The 27559-nt window shown below is 40.2% G+C and overlaps 2 protein-coding genes and 1 long non-coding RNA gene across 3 annotated transcripts in view; 1 reads left to right on the top strand and 2 right to left on the bottom strand.

Moving 5' to 3' along the window:
• LOC134665508 (nipped-B-like protein) overlaps nucleotides 1–27559 on the bottom strand; it is a 36353-nt gene that overhangs the window by 5509 nt on the left and 3285 nt on the right. Inside the window, exons 5-27 of the mRNA XM_063522483.1 lie at nucleotides 27295–27503; nucleotides 26486–26717; nucleotides 26078–26239; nucleotides 25553–25740; nucleotides 24915–25152; nucleotides 23951–24195; nucleotides 23234–23467; nucleotides 22373–22591; nucleotides 21599–21781; nucleotides 20708–21451; nucleotides 19813–19962; nucleotides 18976–19131; nucleotides 18272–18410; nucleotides 18059–18183; nucleotides 17411–17645; nucleotides 16183–16337; nucleotides 15777–16041; nucleotides 15382–15572; nucleotides 14504–14700; nucleotides 14301–14424; nucleotides 14037–14183; nucleotides 13194–13381; nucleotides 12392–12566 (exon numbers count right to left, since the gene is read on the bottom strand). Coding sequence (XP_063378553.1) covers nucleotides 12392–12566; nucleotides 13194–13381; nucleotides 14037–14183; nucleotides 14301–14424; nucleotides 14504–14700; nucleotides 15382–15572; nucleotides 15777–16041; nucleotides 16183–16337; nucleotides 17411–17645; nucleotides 18059–18183; nucleotides 18272–18410; nucleotides 18976–19131; nucleotides 19813–19962; nucleotides 20708–21451; nucleotides 21599–21781; nucleotides 22373–22591; nucleotides 23234–23467; nucleotides 23951–24195; nucleotides 24915–25152; nucleotides 25553–25740; nucleotides 26078–26239; nucleotides 26486–26717; nucleotides 27295–27503 — 4901 coding nt within the window. The remainder of the gene's footprint in view (nucleotides 1–12391; nucleotides 12567–13193; nucleotides 13382–14036; nucleotides 14184–14300; nucleotides 14425–14503; nucleotides 14701–15381; nucleotides 15573–15776; nucleotides 16042–16182; nucleotides 16338–17410; nucleotides 17646–18058; nucleotides 18184–18271; nucleotides 18411–18975; nucleotides 19132–19812; nucleotides 19963–20707; nucleotides 21452–21598; nucleotides 21782–22372; nucleotides 22592–23233; nucleotides 23468–23950; nucleotides 24196–24914; nucleotides 25153–25552; nucleotides 25741–26077; nucleotides 26240–26485; nucleotides 26718–27294; nucleotides 27504–27559) is intronic.
• On the top strand, nucleotides 313–6161 carry LOC134665197 (uncharacterized). Its single transcript, XR_010098342.1, has 4 exons — nucleotides 313–859; nucleotides 1455–1552; nucleotides 2901–3077; nucleotides 4105–6161. It is a non-coding gene; the product is annotated as an uncharacterized LOC134665197 (long non-coding RNA).
• LOC134665585 (putative nuclease HARBI1) lies at nucleotides 6291–7860 on the bottom strand. Its single transcript, XM_063522554.1, has one exon. It carries the CDS (start codon nucleotides 7562–7564, stop codon nucleotides 6404–6406), a length of 1161 nt encoding a protein of 386 aa, XP_063378624.1. The 5' UTR covers nucleotides 7565–7860; the 3' UTR covers nucleotides 6291–6403.

The following is a 27559-nucleotide window of genomic DNA, read 5'->3' as shown; positions in this document are numbered from 1 at the left end:
AACCTCGATTTTTTAAATAATGGTTGGATTAAAGAATATGATTATGAATATGATTATTCTTGATGCGTTCAAAATAAAATAAAAACACGCTCAAGCTCAAAGCAATCAGACTCAAGTAGCACTGTTGACCGTGTATAAAGCTACGGAACCCTCTCCACTGCGCACTTGTTGATACTAAGCAGTAATTTGAATAGCGCTTCTCATTGCGTTCATTTTGCAGCTTTTAGCAAGAAAATATAGTATATGTGTACTAAAATCGCTATAACTTAAGTATAAGTGTTGTTTTAGTATTTATTATTCAGACGTTGGACGCGATTCTACGTGCACATCGCCTAAATAGCCTAAAATTAAAATGTCTAAGTTTTAATCATATTTTAGACGGCGGATTTAACAAGTGCTATTCCAGAACGTCAAGCTGACTAAATTTAGCCAGATTTTAGACGGATTCTAAAATTTCTAAGTTGAATTGAGTGTGTTGCCACTTTAAAAAAATAAGTGAACGAATGAATGAATGATATCTGTATAAAAACTGTGAAATCGTATTTTCTTTTGGGTGAAATATGATAATTTAATGAATTTTATTCCATTACATATATTTAACACTAGTGTACACACCTTAGACCACTAAAACGTTACTTTTTAATTATGTAATTAAAAATAATTAATCAAATTTTAATAGGCAACATTTAAAAAAATCTGCTGTCAAGTACGAAGAAGTTTGTAAACTTGTTTGTATTCCAATTTGTTTGGTTTTGTTTGTGGAAAACGTGGAAAATGTCGGTGTCGCGAAAGCGGAGCAATAAAACGCAACAGGAGGTGCTCGTAGAGCATCTCCATGCTAACTTGATGTTAGCAAGAGGTAAGCATGTTTATTTACTAATATGATGTGACATAAGGTGAAAACAATTTGAGATGAAGAAATGAATTCCTCTTTTCTTCATCTCAAATTGTGTCTCGAGTTCGTTCTAGCCGTCGACTCTAGAGCCGTTACCGGCGTTCTGCGTTCGTGTTCCATGGGACCTGAATGTAACGCCAACGCAGAACTCCGGTTACCACTTTCGAGAATGGAGAAGTTTAGGTACCGTACAAATATCGCCACAGCACCGTAACGACAACGCCTTACCGCATCCACTGCGCTGAAACTGAAGCTGCTAAAATAATCAGACCCACGAAAACAGCTGCAAATTCTGTTGTAAGAGCCTTGGAAGATCAACTTACTATAATTTGTAGGAGTAGGCAAGACCAATCTGTATATCAAATTATTGGAAATGTTACTTGTGTAGTGATGGACACCTTTGCACCTGGTACAAATCCCACTGGTCTATTTGACTAGGCTTATATTGGTTTAGTTGTAATGTTAATGATAATGACCTTGTTATAATCAACTACCTGTGTCATGAAGTTTTTTTTTTATTGTATGTATTTGTGTATGGGTAAAATGTGTATCTTTTCAGGAAATACGGCTAGCCCCAAAGTGGCAGCATTTTAGGCGGCCCTAACTGTTACTCTTAATAGTCACGGATGTCGAAGGACAGTGGCGGAGTGGCAGAGTGTAAGTACTGTTGGAATCAAAATAAAATAAATAAATATTAGGGGATTTTTTTACACAAATCAATCTAGTCCCTGTCCCTAAGTAAGCTCAATAAGGCTTGTGTTATGGGTACTAGGCGATGATATATTTAATAGATATATACTTAAATACATAGAAAACTACCAAGTCTCAGGAACAAATGTTTCTGCTCACTACAGAAACAAATGCCCTTACCGGGATTCGAATCTTGGACCTCTAGCTTCATTAGCAGTGTCACTACCAACTAGGCTAAACAGGCCGAGCAGCCAATGGTTTTTCAATTTAAGCTTGATTTTAGCGTGCACCTAGGCACAAGTACATGTTACATGGGAGCAATATTAAATGTGTCAGTTGTCTTAAGGTCATGTGATAAATTGTATCGGCTTCTGAATAATATGAACAGATGAGAATTATCTCTCTAATGCTTCAAGATCCCACACAAGAGGGTTAGAGGTAGAACCAGTGTAAATAACAAAGCAAAGTTTAGTTTGTTTTACTATCTAAGACTATATCATGTTTTTGCAGCTGTTGGTACTCCTAAATATAAATAACAAATAAAAAATAAATTCTTTTGAATTTGTGTTTGAAGATATTAAATTATACTATTTGCCTATTAACATCTAGAGCCCAAAACACAAGCATCATGTGATGGGTAATTTAAATGAAGTGAAAAAGAAATGTTGGTTTATATTGGTAACGCTGGAACTTTCTTGAAGTTTGAAACTTGGCTGAATTCACCTTGCCTTATGAACATAGAGCTATATCCTCATTTTTATATAAAACAAAATTCTTGACTGAAATGAAGTTTTGTACATGCAATTGATTGATTTGCTATATTTTTTATTATACAATCTAAACATAAATATCAGGGGGTAAATCAAATTTAAAAATATGTATATGTGTGCTCATAAGATCTTGCCATTAAGGCCATCGCATACTTTTTAATTAATTACATTCGCTAATTCCGCGTCAATATTTTCGATTAACCTGTCGGATCCCACGGCTGAAATCTGAGCCACAAAAGGTTAGTGACTTTTCATACAAAAAAAATGTTGTTTGTATGAAAGGTCACTAACCTTTGTGGCTCAGATTTGAGTCTTGGGATCCGACAGGTTAAGACTGTACACAAAGTTTCATAAAAATCTAGCATACTTATTGCCTATTGCTTAAAAATGAGAATGAAACTATGTTTGTATGGAGGGGAGAGGCGAGCTTATGGGGGATAATTTATTAACATAAAAAGGTTGCCTGAGTTCATATACTTCCAGAAGCACAGAAAACATTCTACATATTTCAAATTACATGTCGTAAAATTCCTTTATAATTGCAGATTTGGTCGCAGTGGACACAGAAGGTCAAATCTAAGTACAGAAAATACAGAGATCAAACGGAGGGCACTGGTGGAGGTCCTGCATTAGTCCGCCCACTGACAGACACAGAACTTAAGGTTTTGGAGGTCGTAGGAACAGCTGCAGTGGATGGATTTACCAATCTGGAGACTCCACTAGTAAGTCACCTTTTTTTAGGGTTCCGTACCCAAAGGGTAAAACGGGACCCTATTACTAAGACTTCGCTGTCCGTCCGTCCGTCCGTCCGTCCGTCCGTCCGTCTGTCACCAGGCTGTATCTCACGAACCGTGATAGCTAGACAGTTGAAATTTTCACAGATTATGTACCTATTTCTGTTGCCGCTATAACAACAAATACTAAAAACAGAATAAAATAAAGATTTAAATGGGGCTCCCATACAACAAACGTGATTTTTGACCAAAGTTAAGCAACGTCGGGCGGGGTCAGTACTTGGATGGGTGACCGTTTTTTTTTTGCTTTTTTTGTTTTTTTTTGCATTGTGGTGCGGAACCCTTCGTGCGCGAGTCCGACTCGCACTTGTTTTAAATAATAAGATGTAGGTCCTGATTTTAACTTGGATTGTAGCACCTCAAATGGTTAATAAAGCTTAGGATCTTAGGATATACAATTATGATGGCAATAACCTCCACCTCTTGGTAGACTCAGTAAGGGTCAGCACCCATTTTATAACAAAAGAATGACATCCATCCACCCATCACCTACAGAACCTTAGGCTTCCCAACACTATACGCCAAATACATCCATCCGTTCTGGCACGATACGGTGCGCGCCTCTGGCGCAGCTAGTAATAGCCAGTTACGCGGGCGAAAACTGAATTACAGTTTCACTTGTACGCGATTAAGTCCCAGTGGATAATTTTCATATTTTTTCTTATAAAGAAACTGTTAAGTGGCTTTTTGGATTTTCTACGAGATACATTCAGCCAAAGGTAAATTAAACATGTGTATCTGTGTAAGTGTGTGTCTGTCTGCGCCATCATAGCTCCTAAACGGATGAACAGATTTGAGTGTGGTTTTTTTTAATCAAAAGTCTTGATCGCGGAGATGGTTCTTAGCCATGTTTTTGAGACATTAAACTTTGAAATAAAAATGTCGAGGTTTTTCTACTTCTTTAAGTATACGAGTAAATAAAGTATAAATTTATGCACTTGTCACTTTGTTTTAGGTTGGTTCTGTTGAAATTTCAACACCGGCACCAGTTGATGAACAACCACCAGTTGCTGCCCAGCTGCCAATTGCTATCCAGCCATCAGTCGCTGACCACCCACCAGGTGCTGTCCAGCCACCAATTGCTGTCCAGCCATCATCTGCTGCTGTTCAACCTCCATCATCTTCAGCCCAATTGCGGAGTTCTCATAGGCCAGAACGTACTCTTCCTCGCTCATTTATTACCTCGTCGCAACGACGACAGCGGAAAAGACCTTCGCGGCCCAAACCAGCAGAATTACTGCAAGGGTCATTAGACCGGAATCATGAATTATTCCGGTCTACAATAACACAGGCAGCAGAGACCTTAGCCACTGCCATCAGAGTAGCAGGGGAGGCCATTTCCTCGGCTATTAGGAACCATGGTGGTTTACAGAACAATGATGGTGGTGGGCAGTCGGTAGAATATTTAGACGAAGATCTATTAGAGTAACAGTAGGAGCCATCCAATTTGTTGTTTCTTTAGTAAGTTAGCGATATTTATTGTTATTTTTTGTATGAAAATATTTGACCCCTCCCCTTATTCGGGCTTCTCTTCGCTCCAACTTTTCATACAAACATAGTTCTTATTTGAAGACGAGCCAACAAGTCATTAAATGTTTGTACACATATTTCTAAAGGGAATATTCCTTTGCTTTGCTAGCTTTTGCTAAAATTGGAGGTTGTCAATCTACATATCTAAGCTTAATGATTTTTGTTCAAAATGTATTCTCCGTTTAGTTTGAAACAACATATCTTTACAAAATTTTGACAAACCACATGTACTCGTTTTTAGAATATATCTACAAATCTTTATTGACTTTGATGGTCTGTTTTCAATTGAGAACGACGTACTTTTACGTTCGTATGAAAAGTGAAGCGGAAAACTAGCGTTTACTTGCAAAACTAGTGACATTTTGATTTACCAACAACAAGCGGAATAGAGTTGCAATTTTGCAAGTACGGTCGACCAAATTGATTTCTGGGCCACTTCGTACCTTGTCACAGTGAAAATCAATTTGAAGCTGTTAGAGATCTCTTATTATTATCACTGTGACAACGTACGAAGTGGCCCAGAAATCAAATTTATCTATTTAAATTGTTATGTTTGAAACATTTTATCTATAAATGAAAATAGTAGGCCATTCTATTTTCTAAAATCATTGTAGATTGCATGGAGCGGAATTTTAGTTGTCAGTTTGGGGTTCTTAGGAGGTAAACAACCTAAGAGTACCCGACCCTGAGAGGTCAGCTTGACCCCTAAATTCATGATGTAAGCTTGAAAAGCACAGAGCGCGGCACAGCGTCGTTGCGTGGCGGAGACGGTTTTTTGGTGAAGCCAACGCGGTCCGGGGGACGTCCTATCAAAAAATGAAGCAGTAATGACAGTCGATAGTTTCGGAAAGATCAAAAATGCAAAACCGCCTCCGCGCCGCACCGTGCCGCGCCTGCTCTGTGCGTTTCGACCTGTAGGCTGCAGTAATGATTTGTTAATACTTAGTAATTTTATTTTGTATATTGATAATTTGTTTTATTTGTAAGGAAGCGATATTTCATTTTAATTTTATTGTAATCTTTTCTTTTCAACGCTCTGTCAAATACAAATAGGTGGCACTCACACGCCATGACATCAAAATATCAAACACGTCGCAGTGACCGATATACCTTAGTACCTTACTACGTACATTTATGTTTGAAACCTTGGAAATGCTCATAATGAACTCGACGGTATAGACTGATAGCAGTACTTTTACCTATATACTGCTATCAGAATGAAATATCGCTCCGCAAATGGGTCTAAATTTCCCAAAAAAAACCTGTTTCCAGTATAGAATGTAGAACATTTTGTCAGCTTTCAAATATTTTTCTAGGCATATCCTAATAAGCGAAAAACAATAACTTGATTTGCCTTAAGGCTCATTTTAATTTACACAGAGATGGCAAGATTTATTTCAAAATATTACTTAAACTATAAGTTATGAAGGAATGTACCAAACTGTAATTGTAATAAGTAATAAAAGACTATGATAGTGTTAACTTTGTTTTTAATACATAAATATTACAAAGCATTTTTTTACGCAAGTCGAACTAGTCTCATAGTAAGCTCAATGAGGCTTGTAGTGGGTACTAGACGATGATATATTTTAGACATGTATATATAGAAAACATCCAAGTCTCAGGAACAAATGTTTTCTCTCCTCCAGCTTCATAGGCAGCGTCACTACCAACTAGGCTAAACAGGCCGACAAATCAAATAAAAAAAACAGTTGATGTTTTAATCAATTAAAAAATCTATTAATTAAAAATGCACGTCGTCCACGGGCTTCATTAAAAAAATTGACATCATTCTCTGGTTGTTGTGGGAGATCTTCAGGATCATTCTGTTCTTCATCATCCTCCTCTACTTCACTTAGATCTGTGATGTCTTCGTCACTCTCAGAATCGTCACTGCTGTCTGAATCATGATTAATTTCTAATTCATTAATCATATTATAAATTGTGCAGCATGATATTATAATTTTGGCAGCTTTTTCTGGACTGTAATGCAGCGTTCGGTGGCGATGAAGGCATCTAAATTTGTTTTTTAATACTCCAAAGCACATCTCTATGACCCCTCTCGCCTGTGCATGGCACCTATTAAATCTTGCCTCTGGTGACTCGGCAACTGGGTCAGGATGAGGTGTCATCAGCCACGGGAGAAGTGGGTAGCCTTTGTCCCCAAGAAGCCACTCCATCGCTTGGTTCTGAAGATACTGCCCTTCGAGGTGCTGGTGCACATTGCTGCTCCTCCAAACAGCAGCATCATGGGTTGAACCCGGAAAGTTAGGGTTTACGCTAGTGATCCGACCTGTGGCATCGCACACCACTTGACAATTTATACTATAAAACCCTTTTCTGTTGTAGAAAATATTACCCGGGGCTATAGGGTGGTTATTTGGGGGTTTGTGTATAGGGATGTGACTCCCATCTACCGCACCCAATGTATATGGCATTCCAAAATTGTCCTGGAACTCCCGCATTGCCCTGTCTTTCTCCAGTCTGGTCACTGGGAATTTGATCCACTGTGGGGTCAACCTTTCTATAATAACAGGACACACATCTGCCAGACTGCGGCTTATTGTTGGCTGACTTTGAGCTAGTATATTAATTTCTCCCACAGCAGTCTGGTAGCTGCCATGGGCAAAAAAGTTCAGTGCACTTAGGACCTTTAAATGTGGTGGCACCGTCCCCGCTCGTAGCGCATCGCCTTCACACAGAGTGTCCACTACGTGACGGCCCATGGCCCGCGACAGCCTAAACAATTTACGGAACTTCCGCTCGGACCGGTCAAATGGGTTAGACTCGTCTCGCAACCTCTTCAAATAAATTTTTTCACCCTCGCCCTCGCCATACTCCCTCTCTTCGGCCACCACAGCAGCTATGACGTATTCTTCATCCATTTCGAAAAAGAAATTCTGCAAAACTTGACTTTTTTGTGTTATCGTATTTTAAACGGGACTATTTTATTCGCCGCTAAAATTAGTCAGTTTAGCTTGACGTTTCTATGTTTTTGTTTAAAAAAGACATGTACTGAATAGCATTTAAGCAGCTAAACCTAAATTGAATAGACCGCCTAAATTAAGAAACGTCAGATTCAAATTGGTGTTGTCATTTGATTATGACAGCTGCTCATAGAATAGCAAAGTGGTTTAGCGACGCCTAAATAAAATTAGGAGGTTTAGCGGCCGCCGTAGAATCGCGTCCGTTATGTCAATAAAAGCCATAATTAACCCATATATGCAGCTACTGAATAACAAGTAATATGTGGATTTTATTACAGCTTCCAGTAATAGCGTCCACCTTTATTCAAAAACTAGCGTTAAAACAGAAACTGCAACCGCTTTTATACAGTTGAAAGTCTTCACCGACGCTTCTTTTCAGCATTTAGTAGCCACTATCACATTTTTCTTAATATTGTCTGCTTAAAATCATACAACACAGAATATATACAGCTAATTGCTGCTAATGCTGCTATTATGCAGCTTTTAGTAACCACAAATGCTTTAAGCTGAATAATGTCTAAGTAACTGTGTAAGAAATAAGTATTATTCAGCTTTAATATGCAAAACCGATACTATGCAAAATTTATTCAGCATTTATTGGTATAAAGGCCCCACTAGGCCCACATATTTTCTTATTCCGAATTTAGTAATTTCCACCGCATATACACAAAATTTATGCAATCTTAATTTGAATAAGATGATAATTTTACTCTATTATCCTGCTTGTGTGTTACTTGGGAAATGACCCAGTAAAATGTGTCACTATCTCCCGGTCTACGAAGCGAAACCGAAATTTTTGAAGTGTAGGCCTGTGGCGTTTGCAATTAAAGAGAGAGTGTTACAAGAGATTGATAGATTATTTGCAGAAGATGTTTTGGAACCTGTCAGTCATTCTGAGTTTGCCAGCCCTATAGTACCTATCATTAAGAAGAATGGGAAAGTCAGGCTTTGTGGGGATTACAGGGCCACAGTGAATATGGCTACTGAGACTGATACTTACCCTCTGCCAACTTTAAATGAAGCTTTTGCGGTTTTGCAAGGAGGAGTTATTTTCAGTAAGATAGATTTAGAGCAAGCTTACACCCAGGTTGTAGTTGATGAACCAACTTCAAAATTACTGACTTTAAATACTCCTAAGGGATTATTTAGGTGTAAAAGATTAGCATTTGGGGTTAAAGCCTGTCCTGGAATTTTTCAGCGGATGATGAGCAACTTATTGGCAGGTGTATCAGGAGCAGCGGTACTGCTGGATGATATTGTGGTCACCGGACGCACAATACAAGAACACAGTGACAGACTTCAACGGATATTACAGATCCTTAAGGAAGCCGGGCTGAGAGTCAACAAGGAGAAGTGCAAGTTTGGGAAGGCAAGCGTGGAGTTTCTAGGACATGTGATTGATGCCAATGGGCTGCATCCTTGTGGAGACAAGACCAAGGCTATAATGGAGACGCCAGCGCCAAAAAATGTAAAGGAGTTGCAAGCATTTCTTGGATTATTGAATTTTTATGACAGATTTATAGCACAGAAAGCAACTGTAGCAGAACCACTGTACAAGTTATTGCTGAAAGGAGCCAAATGGGTATGGTCACCAAATTGCCAACAAGCTTTTAGTCTTTTAAAAAGAATGTTGACTACCGGGAAGCGGGAACACATTAGTACATTATGATTTAAAGAAACCAGTGGTTATTACATGTGATGCTTCGCAGTACGGTCTTGGTGCGGTTCTAGAACACAGGATGGAGGACGGTTCTTTGAGACCAATCATGTTTGCTTCCAGGACGATGAGCTCTCATGAACGGAATTATTCGCAGATTGATAAAGAGGCTGCTGCTATTATTTTTGCTGTACAGAAATTTTACTCATATATTTTTGGCCGTAAGATAGTCATTCAGACGGACCATAAACCACTCTTGGGTATATTTGACCCAAAGAAGCCAATACCTAATGTGATATCACCCAGGATGTTAAGATGGGCTTTATTGTTAAACTCGTACGATTATGAGTTACAATATGTTGAAGGGAAAAAAATTGGGAACGCTGATGCCCTAAGTAGATGGCCCGGTCCTGAAAGCAGTGGAATAGAAGAAGAGCTGCAAGAGGTGAATGTTTTGTTGCTCAATGAGACACCAGTTGAGTTACAGATGACGGCTAAGGATGTGGCTAAATTGAGTAAGACTGATGGTATATTAGCAAAGGTGATGTTCTGGATTAGCAATGGTTGGCCAAGTACAGTAGAAGAGAAATATAGAGATTATTATGTAAGAAGGGATGTATTAACAGAATACAATGATTGTATATTGTGGGGAGGTAGAGTGATTGTGCCTCTGAAGCTAAGCGTTCTTAAAGAGCTCCATAGCAATCATGATGGTATAGTCATCACCAAAGCAATAGCAAAGAGTTACTTCTGGTGGCCTGGTCTCGACAGAGATATAGAGAGCTTGATACATAATTGCCAGACTTGTAGAGAAGTAAGGAATATGCCAGCCAAAGTGACCCACAGATGGATTACCCCACCAAAGGCTTGGTCCCGGCTGCATATTGATTTTGCAGGGCCTTTCATGGGCAAAGTTTTCTTAATATTAATTGACTCGTACTCAAAATGGCCGGAGGTCAAAATAGTTAATGAGCAAAGTTCAAGTATGGTAATTAATAAGTTAGATGAGATATTTGCTGAACAAGGGCTGCCAGTGCTCACTATGGTGTGAGCGATAACGGAAAAGCGTTTGCGTCAGAAGAGATAAGTCAATATTTTAAACAGAATGGTATTAGACATATACTGGTACCTCCATATCATCCTGCCTCCAATGGACAGGCGGAGAGAGCGGTACAGACAATAAAATTGAAGTTAAAGAAGATGCCACATCTTCCATGGTCAACCAGACTGCAAAAGATATGGTATGGTTTGCGGACAACACCCAGTTCTGTCACTGGTAAGACACCCGCGGAACTCCTGAACAATAGACGTTTCCGAACTACATTTGATAGGCTTCACCCCCTTTCGATTCAAGAAAAGGAGACAGAAGATATTGAGGAAAATGAAACAAAACGTGTGAGAGAATTTAGAGTGGGAGAGACAGTCTGTTTCAGGAACTATAGAACTGGGCCTAGATGGTTGGAAGGAACAATAGTCAAAAGGATTGGAGTGTTAAGATATAAAATTAAACAAGGAAATAAATTATTTATTAGACATGTCAACCAGATGCTTGGTTTTACTAGAAGTGGCACAGAAGAAGAAAAACAAGTTGAAATCAAGGCAAGACCATCAAGTAATAGTAAAGAAGTTCAACAAGGGGAAGAAGAAAGAGAAGATGAGGGTTTTGGCACAATAAGAATCCCTCCACCGAGACAGTGGGCAGAGATGATTGGTGTGAAAGGTCCTGAAGAGTGTTTAGTACGGGATTCGGATGATACAGTGCCTAGAAATGAACTGAACAGTAACAAGCGATCCCGGTCGAGTGAAAGCCCACCGTCCAACAGACCATCCTTGAAAAAGATAGCTCTTCAAGAATATGGTAGTACAGACGTTGAGTCTGATAGTGGAGATGATGAACATTATAGTGCAGATAGCCAATAGTTAAATAGTTACTAAATAATTACAAAAGACTATGAAAGCATGTTAGGGTATAAGTGAACAATATAGTTAAGTGCATAAACAGTGTAGTTCAAAACTGACTTTCAATATTAAATTCTAAAATGTAGTGAAGTGTCATCTATCCAGAGGGAAAGGCATGTTATATATTGACATGTGGGTAGATGAGAAGATCTGCGGGTACCCCCAGTTCGGTTCTAGCTAGCAAGCCAGCACACGTACGTAACACTATCAAAATATCGATCGCATTATTTGACAGCTGAAATAAATGCATCGTCGTCCTTGTGGTGTGAATTGTCAAACGTCAACAACCAGAATTAATGCATAACATAAGAAGCCGTAGAGCGTCCCGCATCTACTTCAGCTGTCAAAGCCGAAGCACGAACCTTTGCACAGAAGAAATTGTACCGTTCGTTTGCGAGAAATTAAAAAAAAATTATGAGCTTAACAAGATTGTACAATAATATGTACGTAGCAATAGGCCCTAGATTTGTTTGAAAAGAGGCAACAGAAATGTATAAATGAAATACAAGTACGCAAATGAAAAAAGTAAAATTAAAATAGCACTGAAAATTTCACATTGAGTGCGTGGTCTTTTCCACATTAATTTATAGGGACCATACGCGTCAAGGGTCTGCCATCTTGTGGCCTGAATCGGAATCATAAACATTGCCAAAGCAAGTGCGGCCATATACCATTCTCGTACGTTTTCTTGAGCATAGTAAAGTAGGTTCTGCTATCTTGTGAACTAAATGCTACATTGGAAGCATAAACTTCACAGTCCATCCACGCTCTCTATACCTACCAGGTGTAGCCTGTAACAGGAGCAATAAACTATTCCAAACTGTAGGCTATACCAGGCGTGGCTCACTCTGCGATTTCGTCGCTTTGCAACAGCTAGCTACAAGTACATCCGCCCCACAACAATTTTGTTGGCTAGCAATAAGCCGCGCCATCTGTCCTAATAGTAACAGACGCGTTTTGTTGGAGTGAATCTTCTGTACCTAGTGCTATTATTTATTCTGTGGCTATAATAACTTGTGTTTTGATTTTTTTTGCCTTCTCTGCCACTCTTGCCACCTTAAACTCTCCGGCGTGTACGTCAGAGCCACGTGTATGGCATAGGTACATACCTCTAGGTAGTCGTCGACCAGCCGGCGGCGGCCGCGCTCGTCGAGCTCGCGGTCCTGCGGCTCGTCGCGCAGCTGCGCGATGGTGGCGCGCGGCTCGAACACCGGCGCCTGCCGCCGCGATATCGCCTTCTCGTACACCTTCACGCTCTCCGACGGCGAGTACTGGTTGATTTTGCTATAACAAATATGCTACATTCGACAAGAGACAGCACAGTTGTACAGTCAACGGTAAAAATATGGGTGTACAAATCATTTCAAAAATATGTCCTATAACTCTTATATCAGTGAATTAAGAACTATGGGACATATTTTTGAGTAAGTTGTCTACACCCATATTTTTACCGTTGACTGTACAATTGGTTATGAAGAACCTTCAGTAAGATAGATAAAACCTTGTGAAAATAGCAACGCCCGATAACAGAATGTCCTTCTTCTTAAAATTGAAGTTTTAACCGACTCGTTAGGGGTTTCTTCCTAACCAGTATCCAGGATATGAAACACACTCATAATGGTTGTAAGTACTTGTTTTTTTCCATTAACCCCTTGATCTGAGTCCCTCCGAACCGACATCGCCTTCGACATGACAAATTTCATGAGGTCGTTTTTCGGCTGGCAAATTTAGACCCCTGATCCCTAAGACCCCAGGGGTTAAATAAGGGCTAATTTAAACGGTGCGATGCGATTTTAGTTACATTGAGGACTATTGGTTACATACAATTCAGCCGACCAATCAAATACCGCAATGTAATGAGTTCTCGCACCATCTAAATGGGCCTTAAATGAAAAATATAGTGATACTGACGCGTCGGTGAAGCCGTAGAGCTGCTTGAGGTGCTGCTTGAGCACTAGCAGCAGCAGACAGCCGCGCGCCTGGCGCATGGCGTCCGCCAGCGGCCGCGTGCACTCCGGCAGCCGCGCCACCAGCGCCTCCGCCTCCTCCTCGTCCTCCTCCTCCTCTTCCTTCTCCTCCGTACTCGTGCTCACCAGACCCTGCGACAGAGGCACAGAATAAATAATTACTATAGTTCGTTTTTTTTAGCATTAGAAATTAGGTAAACAATCTTGAAGTGTCTTTTAATTGAAAAACACATTTTAAAAATAAGTTACGGCAAATATGTAACAATTATAAATCTAATACGATCATTTATATTCTTCTGCTTTCATAAGTAATAGTTTTTGAATTTTAAAAAGTGTTTTTCAATTAAAAGACATGTCAAGATCGCTTACCTTCTTGCAAGTTCTTTCTAATGCTAAAAAAAACGACCTATAGGTACAGAAAATTCACTCTCTAACAAAACGCGTCAGTTACGTTTAGGACAGATATGGCCGCTAGGTGGCGACAGTGTCACGCGCGCCTATGGCTAGCCACTAACATTGGTGTGGGACGGATGTACTTGTTGCTACCTGTTGCAAAACGACGAAATCGCGGAGCCACGCCTGACAGAGGTGATGGTTTTGTCACGAGGGCTTTATACCGTTATCATAACATAACTATTCGCACGGAATTAATGTAAACAAACTACTGCCACTTTCAAAGTGACGCAAAGTCAGGGGTCTCAAAGTACGGGCTAGCAGAAAAACTTAATACTTACAAATTAATTCATAAAACCACTAAGGGCGAAACTAGTAAAATGTATTAAATTACCTCACGAAAAACTTGTAGTAAGTTTGATCCGGATGTAGATATGATGATGTCGATGTGATGAATTATAAAAAGCGGTTCATCTTGTACTTGATACGGGAAGTAACTCAAATTATCTGCCAGGTACAACATTTGATCCAAAGGCGCAGTCTGGAAACAAGTTAATTTATTAAAATATACAATATTTACTTAGGTAGTCTAGTGTTGATAATTTTAATAATATGTTACACGAGTATATTGGAAATAGACTGAAGAATGGGTACTTACTGAAACATCGTCGAATTGCTTAAGTAACGATAGAACCAGCGCTCTCCTTTGCGGTCGTGTATTACGTAGTAATGAATATAAAAATCCATTCAGAGACGAAGGTAGTTCGTCTTGGTCTTTTTTCCTGAAATGGCATTAGTAAGTTTAGTAACTTTTCTTAGTTGATCAAGTCTTTCATAAATGTTGAATGATTGTCAATTTACCTAAAACCTCGAATGACATCATTCTTGACGCTGGTCTGAATTATTTTTTGTAACTGATAAGACAGCTTGATGCCAAGTTGCGCCTTCATATGGATGAATCCGGGGTATTTCTTATCTATTTCTTGTAGGTTTTTGTCCGCTGTGTGAGATACTGTCACTTCTAAATCAGTACTCATGCAGATCAAATATGGAACAATCTGAAAATAAATAACTAGTTATTAAATAGCCAGCGATAAACAGTAATACAATCCTAGAAATTTATTTTTTATTATCTCAGTTTACTTTGGTAAATTGTGAATTTAACACAATGCGAATTCCTGAAATGTTCTGCCGCCAGAGTGCAGCACTAACACAAACTGTAAATCATAGAGTAACTGATATATACCGTGCCGTAAGCAGTTATTTGACACAGATTATTGTTTACGAATAAATATGACAATGATGCATCAAGGTTTGTTTACTGTTTATGCTAGTGGCGCCCCCTACTCAAGAGTTTTGAGTAATATTCCTATTCGCAACTACAAATTTTATAAGATTCCTAATCCGAATTTGACCGTATTGTAACAAATTTACAGGTTAATAATTAATTACACATAAATGAGGTTTAATATGTGGCTAATAAGGGGCAGTTGCAAGAACCACAATTGACGGAGTGATCGTCACTCGACAGAGAACGAAGAAAGTTTCAAGTTTTAACAGTGTTAGATAGATCGGTGGAACACTAAGAGACCCTGGACACTAGCGTTTTCTGAGTGTTTCCATCTAGTCAGTGCTATGGAAAGTACTGTCGAGCAGCAGCCCCAGAGTTGACTAGACGCCGACGCCAGGCGACGCTAGTGTGTGGTATCTCTGAGTAGAGTGTAGAGGTGTGTGTGTACCTGCACGGGGTGCACTAGGCCCTGCGCCAGCACGAGCTGGACGACCTTCATGGCGCTGGAGCGCACCAGCGTGCTGGGGTGCAGGAAGGCGCCGAGGATCTCTTTCAGGTACAGCTGGATCACCGTCGACGCCATGCCCGACGACACGTCGCCCATCTCCTTCAGGTTCTCTAGCTTCGATCGCTTCGACCCTGACAACATAGAATAGATAATACTATTAGAAGTATTAGAACAAATTAAATTATTTTCAGAAAATATTTTAACGAAGAGACACACGCAGATTTAAATAAAATTATATGTCTTTACACGATTTTTTGCACACTGTGCAAAGTTCTTGACACACGGTTGTTACTGAAAGAAAAACTAAATATTTGTGTAAGTATTTTTAAACTTACATTCTTTGTCCTGTCTGATCATTCTTTGTTCTTCCTCTTGTAAATACATTTCGACATTCCTGAGCACGTCTGCTTTCATTTCTATGGGCGCGAGGTCAGAAGTCAGCAGCTGGTGGTAGAACTCTTTCAGTTCCGGTCTTAGCATGAACTCGTAATGCCTGACGCAGACGGAACCCAGCGCTTTAAGTGTGTGAGACACGAAATCCTCATCTTCCAATCCCACAAAGAACATCAACGTTGTGAACAATTGTTCTTTGATGTCAATCTGGAAGAATAAATAAATTCAGAACTTGAACTTAGATTATGGGACACCAAAAGTCGAATATATAGAGCCATAAAAAAGTTAGATACTCGTATTCGTACTTAACCGGTTAAATATAGTTTGCTGCTTATTAATGTAACTTACTGCAAGGCCATCAATGACTTTGGGGTCCGTGAAGTCGAAATACCGCAACAGGAGGCCCACGATGAAGAGCGACCTCCGGAACTGAGGTCTCGCGTGCAGGGTGCGCGTTATGTCAGGGTTCCTCTGCCAACTCGACTTCCATTGCAGAAGGATTCCTATAATTAAAGGATTAAAATGAAGTCTTGTTTTAGTTTGTAGAATTTGTACGATGTATTTCGACAGAATAGAATGCAAGTAATCAGCTTCTGAAAACAGAGGATATTCTTGCTGTAATTATCGTCTATCCAAATAAAGTAGTAAAACATATAAGTATTTTCATTAAAACGTTTTTAATAGTACATTATTGTCGAGGCTCGGAAGTAGGTACTTGCAGGCTGAGGATTCGTTTTAAACGGACGACCTTGGGAGTCCGTTTAATTGAATCCGAAGCCAGCAAGTAGCCTTCCAGCCGAGTCATATATAGTGCTTTTCTCAAAAATGGTGCAAAAATATAAATATCATAGAAATATTTTACAAAAGCAACGTTGTTACGTATATATTTTCACAGAAGAAAGCCCTTGCCGCCTTTTTATTTTTTTTAATAAAAAAATAGAAGTGTATTTTTCTGCCGAAAATACGCCAACCTATTTGAGACAACTAAATAGTCGCGGTACTAATCATCTGTTTGGCTGTTTCATGGGCCTGTGCCTTCATTTGATATGGCCATTTCAACTTTTAAAAAGTTTGGAACTCGACAAATAATGGAATTTGTATGCAACATTGCAGTCCCAAAATCGAGACTGCAATGTTTTTAACTTTTTAAGTTTTGACTGACCATAAACCACGCGCTTCGCGACCCAATTTTTAGACGGCAAAGTCGACTTTGCCGTCCATTTTTGAGAAAAATAAGTTGGCACTTATTTTTCTCTCAAATATTTCTCTTTATGCCGGGCCGTTCTCCTCTTCAGGTTGCATTTAGCCATCGATTGTCGTGAAATATTGTAAGCAGGTTCGATAACTATATGTTTTACAGGTTGGCGGAGTCGTAAATTTATTTAGTTTTAAGCTATACAATGACAGACTCGACAAGTGTAAAGATCAGACAGTCACTATAGGTAAAAGCTTAGCGCCAATGATGTTTAAAGTTTTCAAAATCAAAAGATAACTGTGTGTTCACCAGTAAAACATAAATGACGATAACTCCGCACCAAACCTGACATAAAATCGAGCAGGACCGTGTGTGACGTACCGTGGTACTTGTTGAACACGTCCCGGATGAGCTTGTAGTTGCGCGTGAGGTTGTTGACGATGGCGGCGAGCAGCGCGATGCAGGCGGCGATGACGAGCTGCCCGCGCTGCAGGATCAGCTTCACGGCGTCCTCCTCCAGCTGCGCGAGGAACACCTCGCTCGGGTGCTCCATCAGAGGCACCACCAGCTCCAGCGTCGACGCTACCGTCGACGTTATTTGTTGCTCGTATTGGTTCTGCGATTGTGAGTAAAGAATATTATTGATAAGCTGGTAAAAGTTGCGTGTGTGTGCGTTTGAGATGTCGAGGGCGAAGTACCATGAACTCCTAACTATGTTTACTAAAGTAATGAAAATGTACATAACTAAAAATGTTAGGAGTTCCTGGTGTTTCGCCGTCGATGTGATATTTGCGACAAAGGTATCATTGGACGTTACTAAGAACGAGAGAATAGAATAGGCAATATGTTGGGGCACCTAATACGACACCACAGTTACATAAGAGACCAAAATAGAAGGAGAGATTAAAGGAAGAAGTGGCTGGGGAAAGTAGAATCGTGCGTTTATGACTTAGCCCAAAGAGAAAGTTAGTAGTAGCGTTACAAAAGCGATATTTATTATATTAAACCATTCTGATAACTGCCACTCACCTGGCATTTTAAACTCAGGTACGGTTGTAGAGTCAAGGCGTGATTAACTAATAACTGTGGCCTAATTTTAGCGAATAAATGCAGAGTGGAGAGACACGCGAGTATCCGTTGAGATGATCCACTCCCTGAAAAGTAAAATATTTATTATAACATTATGAATCACAACTAAGTCTTACACATTAATTCGAACTTTGAATATTAAACTGCATTTACCTTCAGCACTGGTTTCTTCTAACTGTAGTAAACTCTCAATAAGGCAGTCAACGATTTGTTGGCAGGCTACTAAAAGCGATTTAGGCGGTTGATATATAATTTTCGTCGAGTCATCTTTGTCCTCTTTCGGTTTAAATAACTGAAAAGTAAAGGTAATTCATATTATAAATAATTAACAAGTCAGTTTCCTAACATAAGTACTCACTTTCCTATACAATTAGTATGGTAACTTGGGTACTTAAGTTCGGATTCCGACCGTACTAATAACTTCGTGAACATTGCATTTATTCAAATATACTTGTATATATTTGTGTACACCGCATTAGTATTGAAGCATCATTAAACATGGCGTAAGCGCCAATGTAGAAATTCAGAGTTTTAATCATGTAAGTCCTGTAGGACTATTCAGCAAAAGGCAGATATAGATACCGGCCAACCAGAAATACCTAAATCTACTAGAGTTAGAGTGAGAAGAATCTGCAGCGATTTTGATAACACACGCAATGCAAGTGTTATTTTAAACGTCAAACTTCTATAAAATTATGAAGTATAAAATAACACTTGCACTGAGTGTGCTATCAAAATCGCTGCAGAGGTTTCTTGGCCTGACTCTAAGCTTCGTAAGGAATAAATCGTTTAAAGAAAATACAAAAAACTAAAGGCAGGCTAAAGTTGTTGACATGTTCACAGTAGATCCGACTCACGCTCATCAACAGCTGCTGGAACCACTCTAGGCCCATGTCCCGGGAGGAGATGACGACGTCGGTGATGTTGAGCACCTTGCGCGTGAGCGGGTCCGCGGCGTCCAGAGCGGCCACCCGCGTCGCCGGGCAAGGGCTGAACCACATGTTCTGGAACACCTGCACAATAATATAACCTTAATACCTAAACTCCTCATTCAACTACACACATTTTATGTTTATACTCTAAATACTACATACATGTAATAACATTCATCTTAGCCCCCCCCCCCACATCTAGCGTCTTTCGAGCGTCGGCGTTTACAACTCTATGGCCGCTGCTCGACGCAACTGCGCAGCGACGTCATTTTCCATAGCGCTGATCAGACGCCGACGCTCGAAAGACGCTAGATGTGGGGGAGGGCCTTATTACGTTGCATGCTAAATTTATTTTGTAGTACAGTCGACGTCAAAGATATGTTCACACTTTTGCACCTTACTATCGTAATAAGGCGAAAATTGTAAACATATCTTTGACGTCAACTGTACTTTTCTGTTTCACATTTGTTTAAATTTTATCTAGTTGACGTACACCTCGAATCATTTCCTGTTTAACTTTAAGTGCACCAAGATTAAAGATGACTCACACTAGAACAGTCTATTTCTATAATGGGTGATCGAACTGATCGATGAACACAAATGCTTTGTATAGAAAACGAAGTGTCGGACGCGTCGGCCCGGACCCCGATCGAGTTTAGCATAAAATTATATCTGTGGCGGAATGTAATTGGAACATAATATACCCAAACATGCAACTATTTATAACCCACATTCTCGCAAATAAATGTGTTTGTTTTTCACCTCCATCACCAGCTTGCGGATGCCCTCCTCGTCGTTCACCCGCCGGATCATCTTCACGCAGATCTCTGGGATCTTGGGGAATTCGGGGCACTCGGTGCAGATGTCCTTTAAAATTTTTATCACGCGTTTCCTGACGGACACGCCCGTATCCTGAAAGAGGTTAAACTTTGTTAATGACATATAGGCGTAAAGCTCCATACAGTCCTAAGGAGCGTTTACTTATTCACACCAAGGTGAATCTTGTTTCGAGACTGCTATGCCTACGATTATTCCGGCCTGTTCTATCTTTGAGTATAGAAAGGTGGTATTGCACCTGTCTAATTTCTTTGTCCAATATGTATTTTATCTCACATTTTGCTTAATGAGAGTGAGACGCAATGACACTGGACCAACATATTGGACAGATGGAATACCACCCTAAATGATGCAGTAACAACGCCTTTCTAAAAATTTATTAATATCTTAGCCCTCTGTACGAGCTCTATTTCAACCTATGTTAATTAAAATACAAGATATCAAATCTGAATTAAGTTTGACTAAATTAAAATGTCTTTTCAAGCACCTACATCTATAATTCGTTTTTTTAGCATTAGTAAAAAGGTAAACAATCTTGATGTGTCTTTTAATTGAAAAACACGTTTTAAAAATAAGTCACGGCAAATATGTAACAATTATGAATCTAATACGATAATTCATATTCTTCTGCTTTCATAAGTAATAGTCTTTGATTTTTAAAAAGCGTTTTTCAATTAAAAGACATGTCAAGATCGCTTACCTTCTTGCAAGTTCTTTCTAATGCAAAAAAAACGAACTATACCTTGTGTTTAGAAACAAAAATATGTTCGTAAAAATAAAGGGCTAAATAAGAAAATAACGAGCATGATATGGCACTCACTAATATTCTATTGGAGAGCATTCCATAATACTTGTCGATGAGCTCGGGCCGGCTGAGCACGAACTTGCCGACGAGGTCGACGGCGGCCTCGCGCACGGCGGTGGACTGGTCGAGGAAGGAGCGGTTGACGCCGATCTGCATGTCCTGCCGCGCCAGCACGCCCGGGTCCGCTTCCACGATGTTCGCGAGGCACTTCATCGCCTTCGTTCGGATGGCGATCGTGTTCTCGCAGAGAATCACCAGTATCTTTCGTAAATACCGGTCGAAGCTCTGCGAGAACGATCGCTTCGACGCTAAGTATTGCGAGATCAATTCCGCTCCGCCGTAGTCGATGTAGGATTGCATCACTTGTACTTGAGTGCCGCCTTGGTATCTGAACGGCCTGATTTTCTCGAGAAAAAATGTTTTCCGCCGCTCTATCGTCTTGAACTTCTCCGCCGAGACAATAGCGCTGGTGTTGACTTTCCGTTCGGATTTTGTTTCGGCGTCGCTGTCGTCGTCGTCGTCGGAGTCCTCGTCGCTGGTGTCGCTTTTGTGCCGTTTCTTCGATTTGTGCTTAGGTTTCTTGGTGGGCGAGGAGCTTTTGGGCTGCACGACCATGTCCCTGTACCACTGAGTGATGTAGAAGTGTCGCGCACAGTTCCAGGCCTGGTCTTTCTGGCCGTTGACCGCGAGGTAGTCGAGGAGGACGCGCTGTAAAAACTCCGTCCTCTCTTCGTCTTCGTCCAGTCCCGCGGTCACGTTCTGAAAGGAAAGATTAAGTGAGTCCAACATCTCTACATTGACATCGAAGTGAAGCGGTAATAACTGTCTGTCTCTGTGTGTGTGTGTGTGTGTGTGTGTGTGTGTGTCTGTGTATGTGCGTGCGTGTGTGTCTGTGTGTGTGCTCACCGCGGCCTGGTTGCCGTCCTTCTCCTCCTCGGCCTTGATGTCGCGCACGACGGCGTCCATGGTGGCGAGCTTGGCGCGTGACGTCACGCTGTCGCGCCGCAGCCGCGCCGCCACCAGCCCCAGGTACTCCAGCGACGCCACGCGCACCGACATCTCCATCGACTTGTCCGACATGTATTTTACCTGTACATTATATTTTTATTACGCATAACTATTAAAGCAACTGGCGATTTCAACAATGGGAATGTGACATCATGAGTGGGGGTAGAGTTTTGGAACTTTAAGCCATGTTTCGTTCTCATGGAACTTAACATCTCTAAGACCCTCCGTAATGGCTTTGCGGCGCAAGGGGCAGCGGCGATGAGCACGTCGCCGTGGGTGAGAGCGAGAAAACACATTGCGGTTTCTTACTCTCACGCATGGCCACTTGCCGCTGGCTACTGCCACTGCGTTATGTATAAAGCGAGTCGTATGCCTTACAGGCGTACCGAAGTTTAAGCAGCAGCTTAGTTTTTTTTTAGCATTAGAAAGAAGGTAAGCAATCTTAACATGTCTTTTATTAAAAATCACCATTGAAAAATAAGTCACACCAAATATATTACAATTATAAATCTTATACGATCTCTAATATAAACTATTTTTTTAAAGCGTTTTTCATTTTTTTTTATAAAAAGACTCGTCAAGATTGTTTACCTTCTGTCTAATACTAAAAAACGAACTATAGAGTAGTTAGCGAAATTTAAGTATGAGTATGAATGTGGCTATAGTACTCACAAGCATAGTTCCAAGTAAACTAAGCAGCAGCTCGGTGGCGGGCCACTCGGGCTTGTTGACGGTGGTGAGTAGGTCGTGCACGAAGTTCTCGAACAGGGGCCGGAAGTCCACCTCCTCGCTGCGGCTGCGGCACTTGTTCAGGAACGACGTCAGGAACGTGCCGCCCACGCTGATCGCTGCCTCGTACTTGGATATTATCAACAGATCTTTGTCCACCGTCTGAAAAAGGGAATATTGTTAGTGAATATTCAGCAAGCAGCTCCAGAGAAAGTTATAAGTATGTCACTAACAGAGCAATTTTAGGTTTTTCATGTGATAATATTTTACGTATATATTTTTCGTAAAAGATGTCATAGCCTCCTAAGGCCCACAGTCCTACCCTTTGTAATAATTACTTCAATGTAATTTAAACCATTTTCAATTGGAAGAAAGTAGGATTTCATTTGAGTCATTCTATTTCAAAACAAAAGAAATTCAACACTATTTGAACCACTACTGATTTCAAATTTATGTTGATGGACGTTAGTATTTTGGACCAAAGATAGCAGTGAGTGTCAGAAGAGAGAGAGAGAGTGAAGATTTAGAGGTGGTAGATACTATAAATGATACATTTATTTGGTGGTGGACAATACGTTATTGTTTATGCCATTATGCAGTCAGCCAACATCTCAGGATCGTAGCGTAAACTCGTATCAGTAGCTAAGAATTAAAGCTGAGCAATTAACCTTTTGGACGCCAATGACCGATATACCAAGGTCCATAAAGTTCAATTTCAGTTTTCACACTTCAATGACGAGGCGTCTGAGTGACAGCTTTTGTGTTTGACAGGGCGTCGAAAAGGTTAAAGTATTATATTAATACCTTTTTGTTAGTTTCCGAAAGCTCCTTGTCCTTATCGTGAGTTTTGCACAAGGTCTCGGGCAAGGTGACGACGCACTGGACCAGCTGCAGCACGAGCGCCGTCAGCATCTGGATGTGCTGGTCGGAGCTCAGCTGGAACGAGCGCAGGTTGTGCTTCGAGCTGGGGATGCGCGCTATCGATGCCAGGATATCCTCGAGTAACAGCCTTCGATGTTGTTCGTATTTTGTGAAAATCTGAAATAATAAGATTATTGACAAAATGTAATGTTTGATACAAGCTTTCATCGTAGACTATACTCTTTATTATTTACTAAAAGGGTCTTAATCGTGCGAAATTCAGATTTAAGTTGCCGAATTTTATTCTATTAAGTCCCGTTTTTTTGTGTAAATAATAATGAGTAAAAATCGGGAAAGTTTAAATCAGTGGACTTCACTTTTCTTTCAACAGGCAACTTATACTCATAGAGACAATTCTAACAAATCCAAACACAATTAAGTTGCGTTGTTTCATCACATAGTTCCTATTTATTTAACCTTTATTGCACAAAAAAGAACCTTACAGTACAAAAGGCGGACTTAATGCCACGAGGCATTCTCTGCCAGTTAACCTTTAGGCAAAGCAGGCAAACCTATGGCCATCTCCTGTTTCTATCATCAGATCGGCTCGATGGTACGTGACGCAGCTCGCGCACGGCCATGGTGGAGCCGCGGGCTTACCGTGGTGACGAGCTTGAGCGCGGAGAGCTGCAGCTCGCTGACGTTCTCAACGAAGAAGGGCGAGACGCCGACGGTGGAGGCGTGCAGCACGGTGGTGTCGGTGAGGTGGTGCGCGGCCAGCAGCTCGGCCAGCAGCGTCACGCACTCGTGCGCGTGCGTGTACAGCTCGCGCACGGCCTTGGTGCAGCCGCCCGACCGCCGCGACGCGTTGCCGGCGCCGCCGCCGCGCCGCTTGCGACCGTCCACTGCGATGCGACATATGCATTACTATATGTATAGATATTGTGTAGTGTAGGACGAGCGTTTGTTATTGTTATTAATTTTAAGACGTCCATGAAGTTGGCACGTGAATGCGGCGGGCACAATTGTACGATTCCCAACAAAAAGTCTGAGTCAAGGTGCTTATTACTCGAGCAAAAGAATTTAAGCCTTCTACCCTTTAGTTAAATTCCTAATTAAAGTGGCCGTTTCTGCAGTTGTTCGCGACCATTACCTCCGTCACGTAAATACGGAATGTAATTAATTGCTGCATAAGTAGATTCAAATTCCTTTTACTGGTCTAACTTAAAGCCAGTAAAGATCTAAAAGTCTAAGCAGACCTGTCGTGATGCCTCTCGCCGTCGATTCATCATGAAATAGAACCTGATTCATACAATATATAGTTGATCTATCATGTACATAAACGTTTTTATTGATAAAAAGGTGTGACGAAAGGCGTCACGGTAGACCTGGTCAGAGAAGGCTACTTAACCCATTAGCGCCTACAGCCACTTTCGGGAACCCATCATTTTTCTAATGCTGTTAGGCCGCGTAACAGTAGAAAATCGAATCAAACGCTATAACAACCCATAATCGAAGTAGGTACAAGGAATAAGGCGGTTTAAATTAGCGGTGAGACACTAGGATCGTAAATAAAATCTTAAGATGATGTGAACTAAAAAAAAGCAACGTCTTCAGCACTAACCTTTCTTCTTAGAAGTAGTCTGAATGCTGTAGACCGGATCATAGACGCAGTAAATAGTATTATTCAGCTGGAACTTGATGAACATGATGATCCGGTCGATGACGTCCTCGAGGAATATGCGTTTGGGCATGCTGGGCGAGGTCATGATGTAGAGCGCCGTGAGGCACGAGTCAGAAGCGCACATCACTCGCTCCAGGGCCGACTCCAGCCATATCTGACGCATTTCTTCACTGTCCTCCTGTTGAAGATTAAACTCGTTTTAGATATAATGTTCCTCTGCATTAAAAAAACATAAGATGAAAATAGGTGATTGTAGAATTGAATTGCTCTCTTACTTATCTCATATATTAATCAGAAATATGTAAATATGAAATAGGTAATTACAAAGTTCAAAGGTAAATTTTGGACATAAACATTTCAAGATCCAAAATAAATATGTAATCTCTCAATCTATGCCAAAGATACACACTATGCCAATTTGTTACTACCATATACTACTTATAATTTATATACTGCATGGTGAGATGTTTTAGTTTTTTTTTTAATCCTCATTTAAATCCTCTGGCTGGTTACTATTTGCAATTAAAAAAACTTTAGCTTCTATTTTCATAGTAGGTATTTAGGCTTATATTACTTACAGGATCGCCAGCTAATGACATCTTTTCAGCGGCGCGTATATTTTTCTCCAGTATGGACAATAACCGCACGAGCCGATCGGAAGGAATGGCTTCCATAGCACCCAGGTTCTTCAGCTTTGCCGCCTCAGTACACAGCTCCTGGAGCTGGTACCGCGGCAACAACAAGTCTTCAGGAATGTCTGTCCCTTCTGAATTATACATAAAATACATGTAATACAACCACAGTAAAGAAAACAAGCAAATAGCGACGTTGCACTATGTTCTCCGACACATGCTGAGTGGAGTGGTATCCTCTTTGAGACAACTAGATTTACTAGATACAAAACTATGTCGTAGAGGTATTTAATATCTGTTAATCTTAAGATTATTGTGTCAAATAAACTGTTCCTTTCAAACATTTATTTCTGTGTGATAGAAACACTTACTGCACCCACATTTAGATGTACATATAAAAATGTAACTACTAAATTAATTTAAATTACAATTTCTAACATATCAACAAAATAAACAGCAAAAACTACGTACCCATTTCATCAGTCACAATGATATCGTCTTCAATAGTTTCGAAAACTGTTTCAATGAGCTTGTTGAAACGTTGATAAGTGTTAGTCTCCATAAGTTCGTCTACTGATAACATCTCCAACACAGGTACTAATCTTCGTTCAACTTTCCGCAGCTTGGGCCGTACTAAAATATAAATAAATATATTTATTGACTTTATATATTTAAACAAAACATTTAAATTGGTACTACAAATTAATGCTACATTTGTAGATATAGTAGGTATTAGAAAAGAGAAAATCTTAAACTACCGAGCTCTCTTGGGCTGTTGAATTGACACAATTTATTATTACAAGAACATTTTATAACAGTCTATTTAAATTGAAAGTATTAGTTGAAGAAATAATTTCCCAATCAAAACAAAATCGTTACCTATTGCCGTTTCACATTCCTCTTTTCTGCTTGCTTCTTCATGTTTCCTTTTGACAGCTTCCCAATTTTTCTCCCTAGCTAAATCTATTGCTTCTCTTTCTTTGTCTACGGGTGGAGTAATATTTGATGACTTTGGCTTCAAAGGAGCATTGTCATCGGAATCCGATTCCATTGTACTATTTTTTCTTGACCTCTCGTCACCTGGCGTCTCATGCCTTTTCAACAACCCTTCCTGTGTAATTTCAAGAAAAATTCTAATTAGATTCCGGGAAAAAAGTATGTAAAACGAGTATCTAAATACGATCGTATTTAAAATCAATTTTTTGATTAATTATTGTACATCATCATCAAAGTTGCTTACAAAACACTTTCCCGCGTAATTTTTTTTTAACACCACATCAACCATTTAAAAAATGAGATGGTCTGGAATTTTTTTTAAAAAAAAGGTCAACCATGTGTCACTATGGAAGATTTGAGATAATCACACTATCTCTTTCTTGCACTAGTACCTACGTCACCCTAACGAACGTTATTACCGTATTTTGTTATGTTCTATGGTTTTAAGTTTTAAATTTACTTTAAAAAAATAAATTTTAGAGGTGAAATAGATAACTGAAGAAATTAAAGTTTGCTGGCCCTAGGTTCTTCGCCAATATATAATAACAATTCTATAATCATAATACAATTAAGTGGTTTTTATTTGCTGCTCTGGTGTAAAAGCGGTATATCGCTACTATACACGTGTATAGCGCTGTCCCGCTCGCGCACGGGAGGAGAATAAGGGCATTTTTTCTTAGGATTTCACTTACAGGTAATCTGCCGAGTTTGACAACAGGATATCTATTATTTATGACGGTATTATTTTTAGAGTCCTGTTTATCTTGATTGGGATTATGTGGTAACTGCTGCGGAGCGTATGGCGCGCCCATCGACGGCTGAGGCACTTGGGGTTCCAGGCGCAGTGGCGACGGCGCCACACTTGCTTGAGCGGGCGACTGACCCGTTACCACATTTCCATCTACAACATACACTTATATAAGTAATCAGTTAATTACTACTGACATAACAATGCAT

Source organism: Cydia fagiglandana, chromosome 6 (assembly GCF_963556715.1).
Source record: "Cydia fagiglandana chromosome 6, ilCydFagi1.1, whole genome shotgun sequence".
In the NCBI taxonomy this organism is placed as follows: Eukaryota; Metazoa; Arthropoda; class Insecta; order Lepidoptera; family Tortricidae; genus Cydia; species Cydia fagiglandana.
The sequence above is the reverse complement of the archived record's forward strand: the minus strand, read 5'-3'. Positions and strand labels throughout refer to the sequence as shown.

Coding starts and splice junctions, on each gene's coding strand:
- LOC134665585 (XM_063522554.1), bottom strand. CDS start 7,564: ATGGATGAAGAATACGTCATAGCTGCTGTGGTGGCCGAAGAGAGGGAG.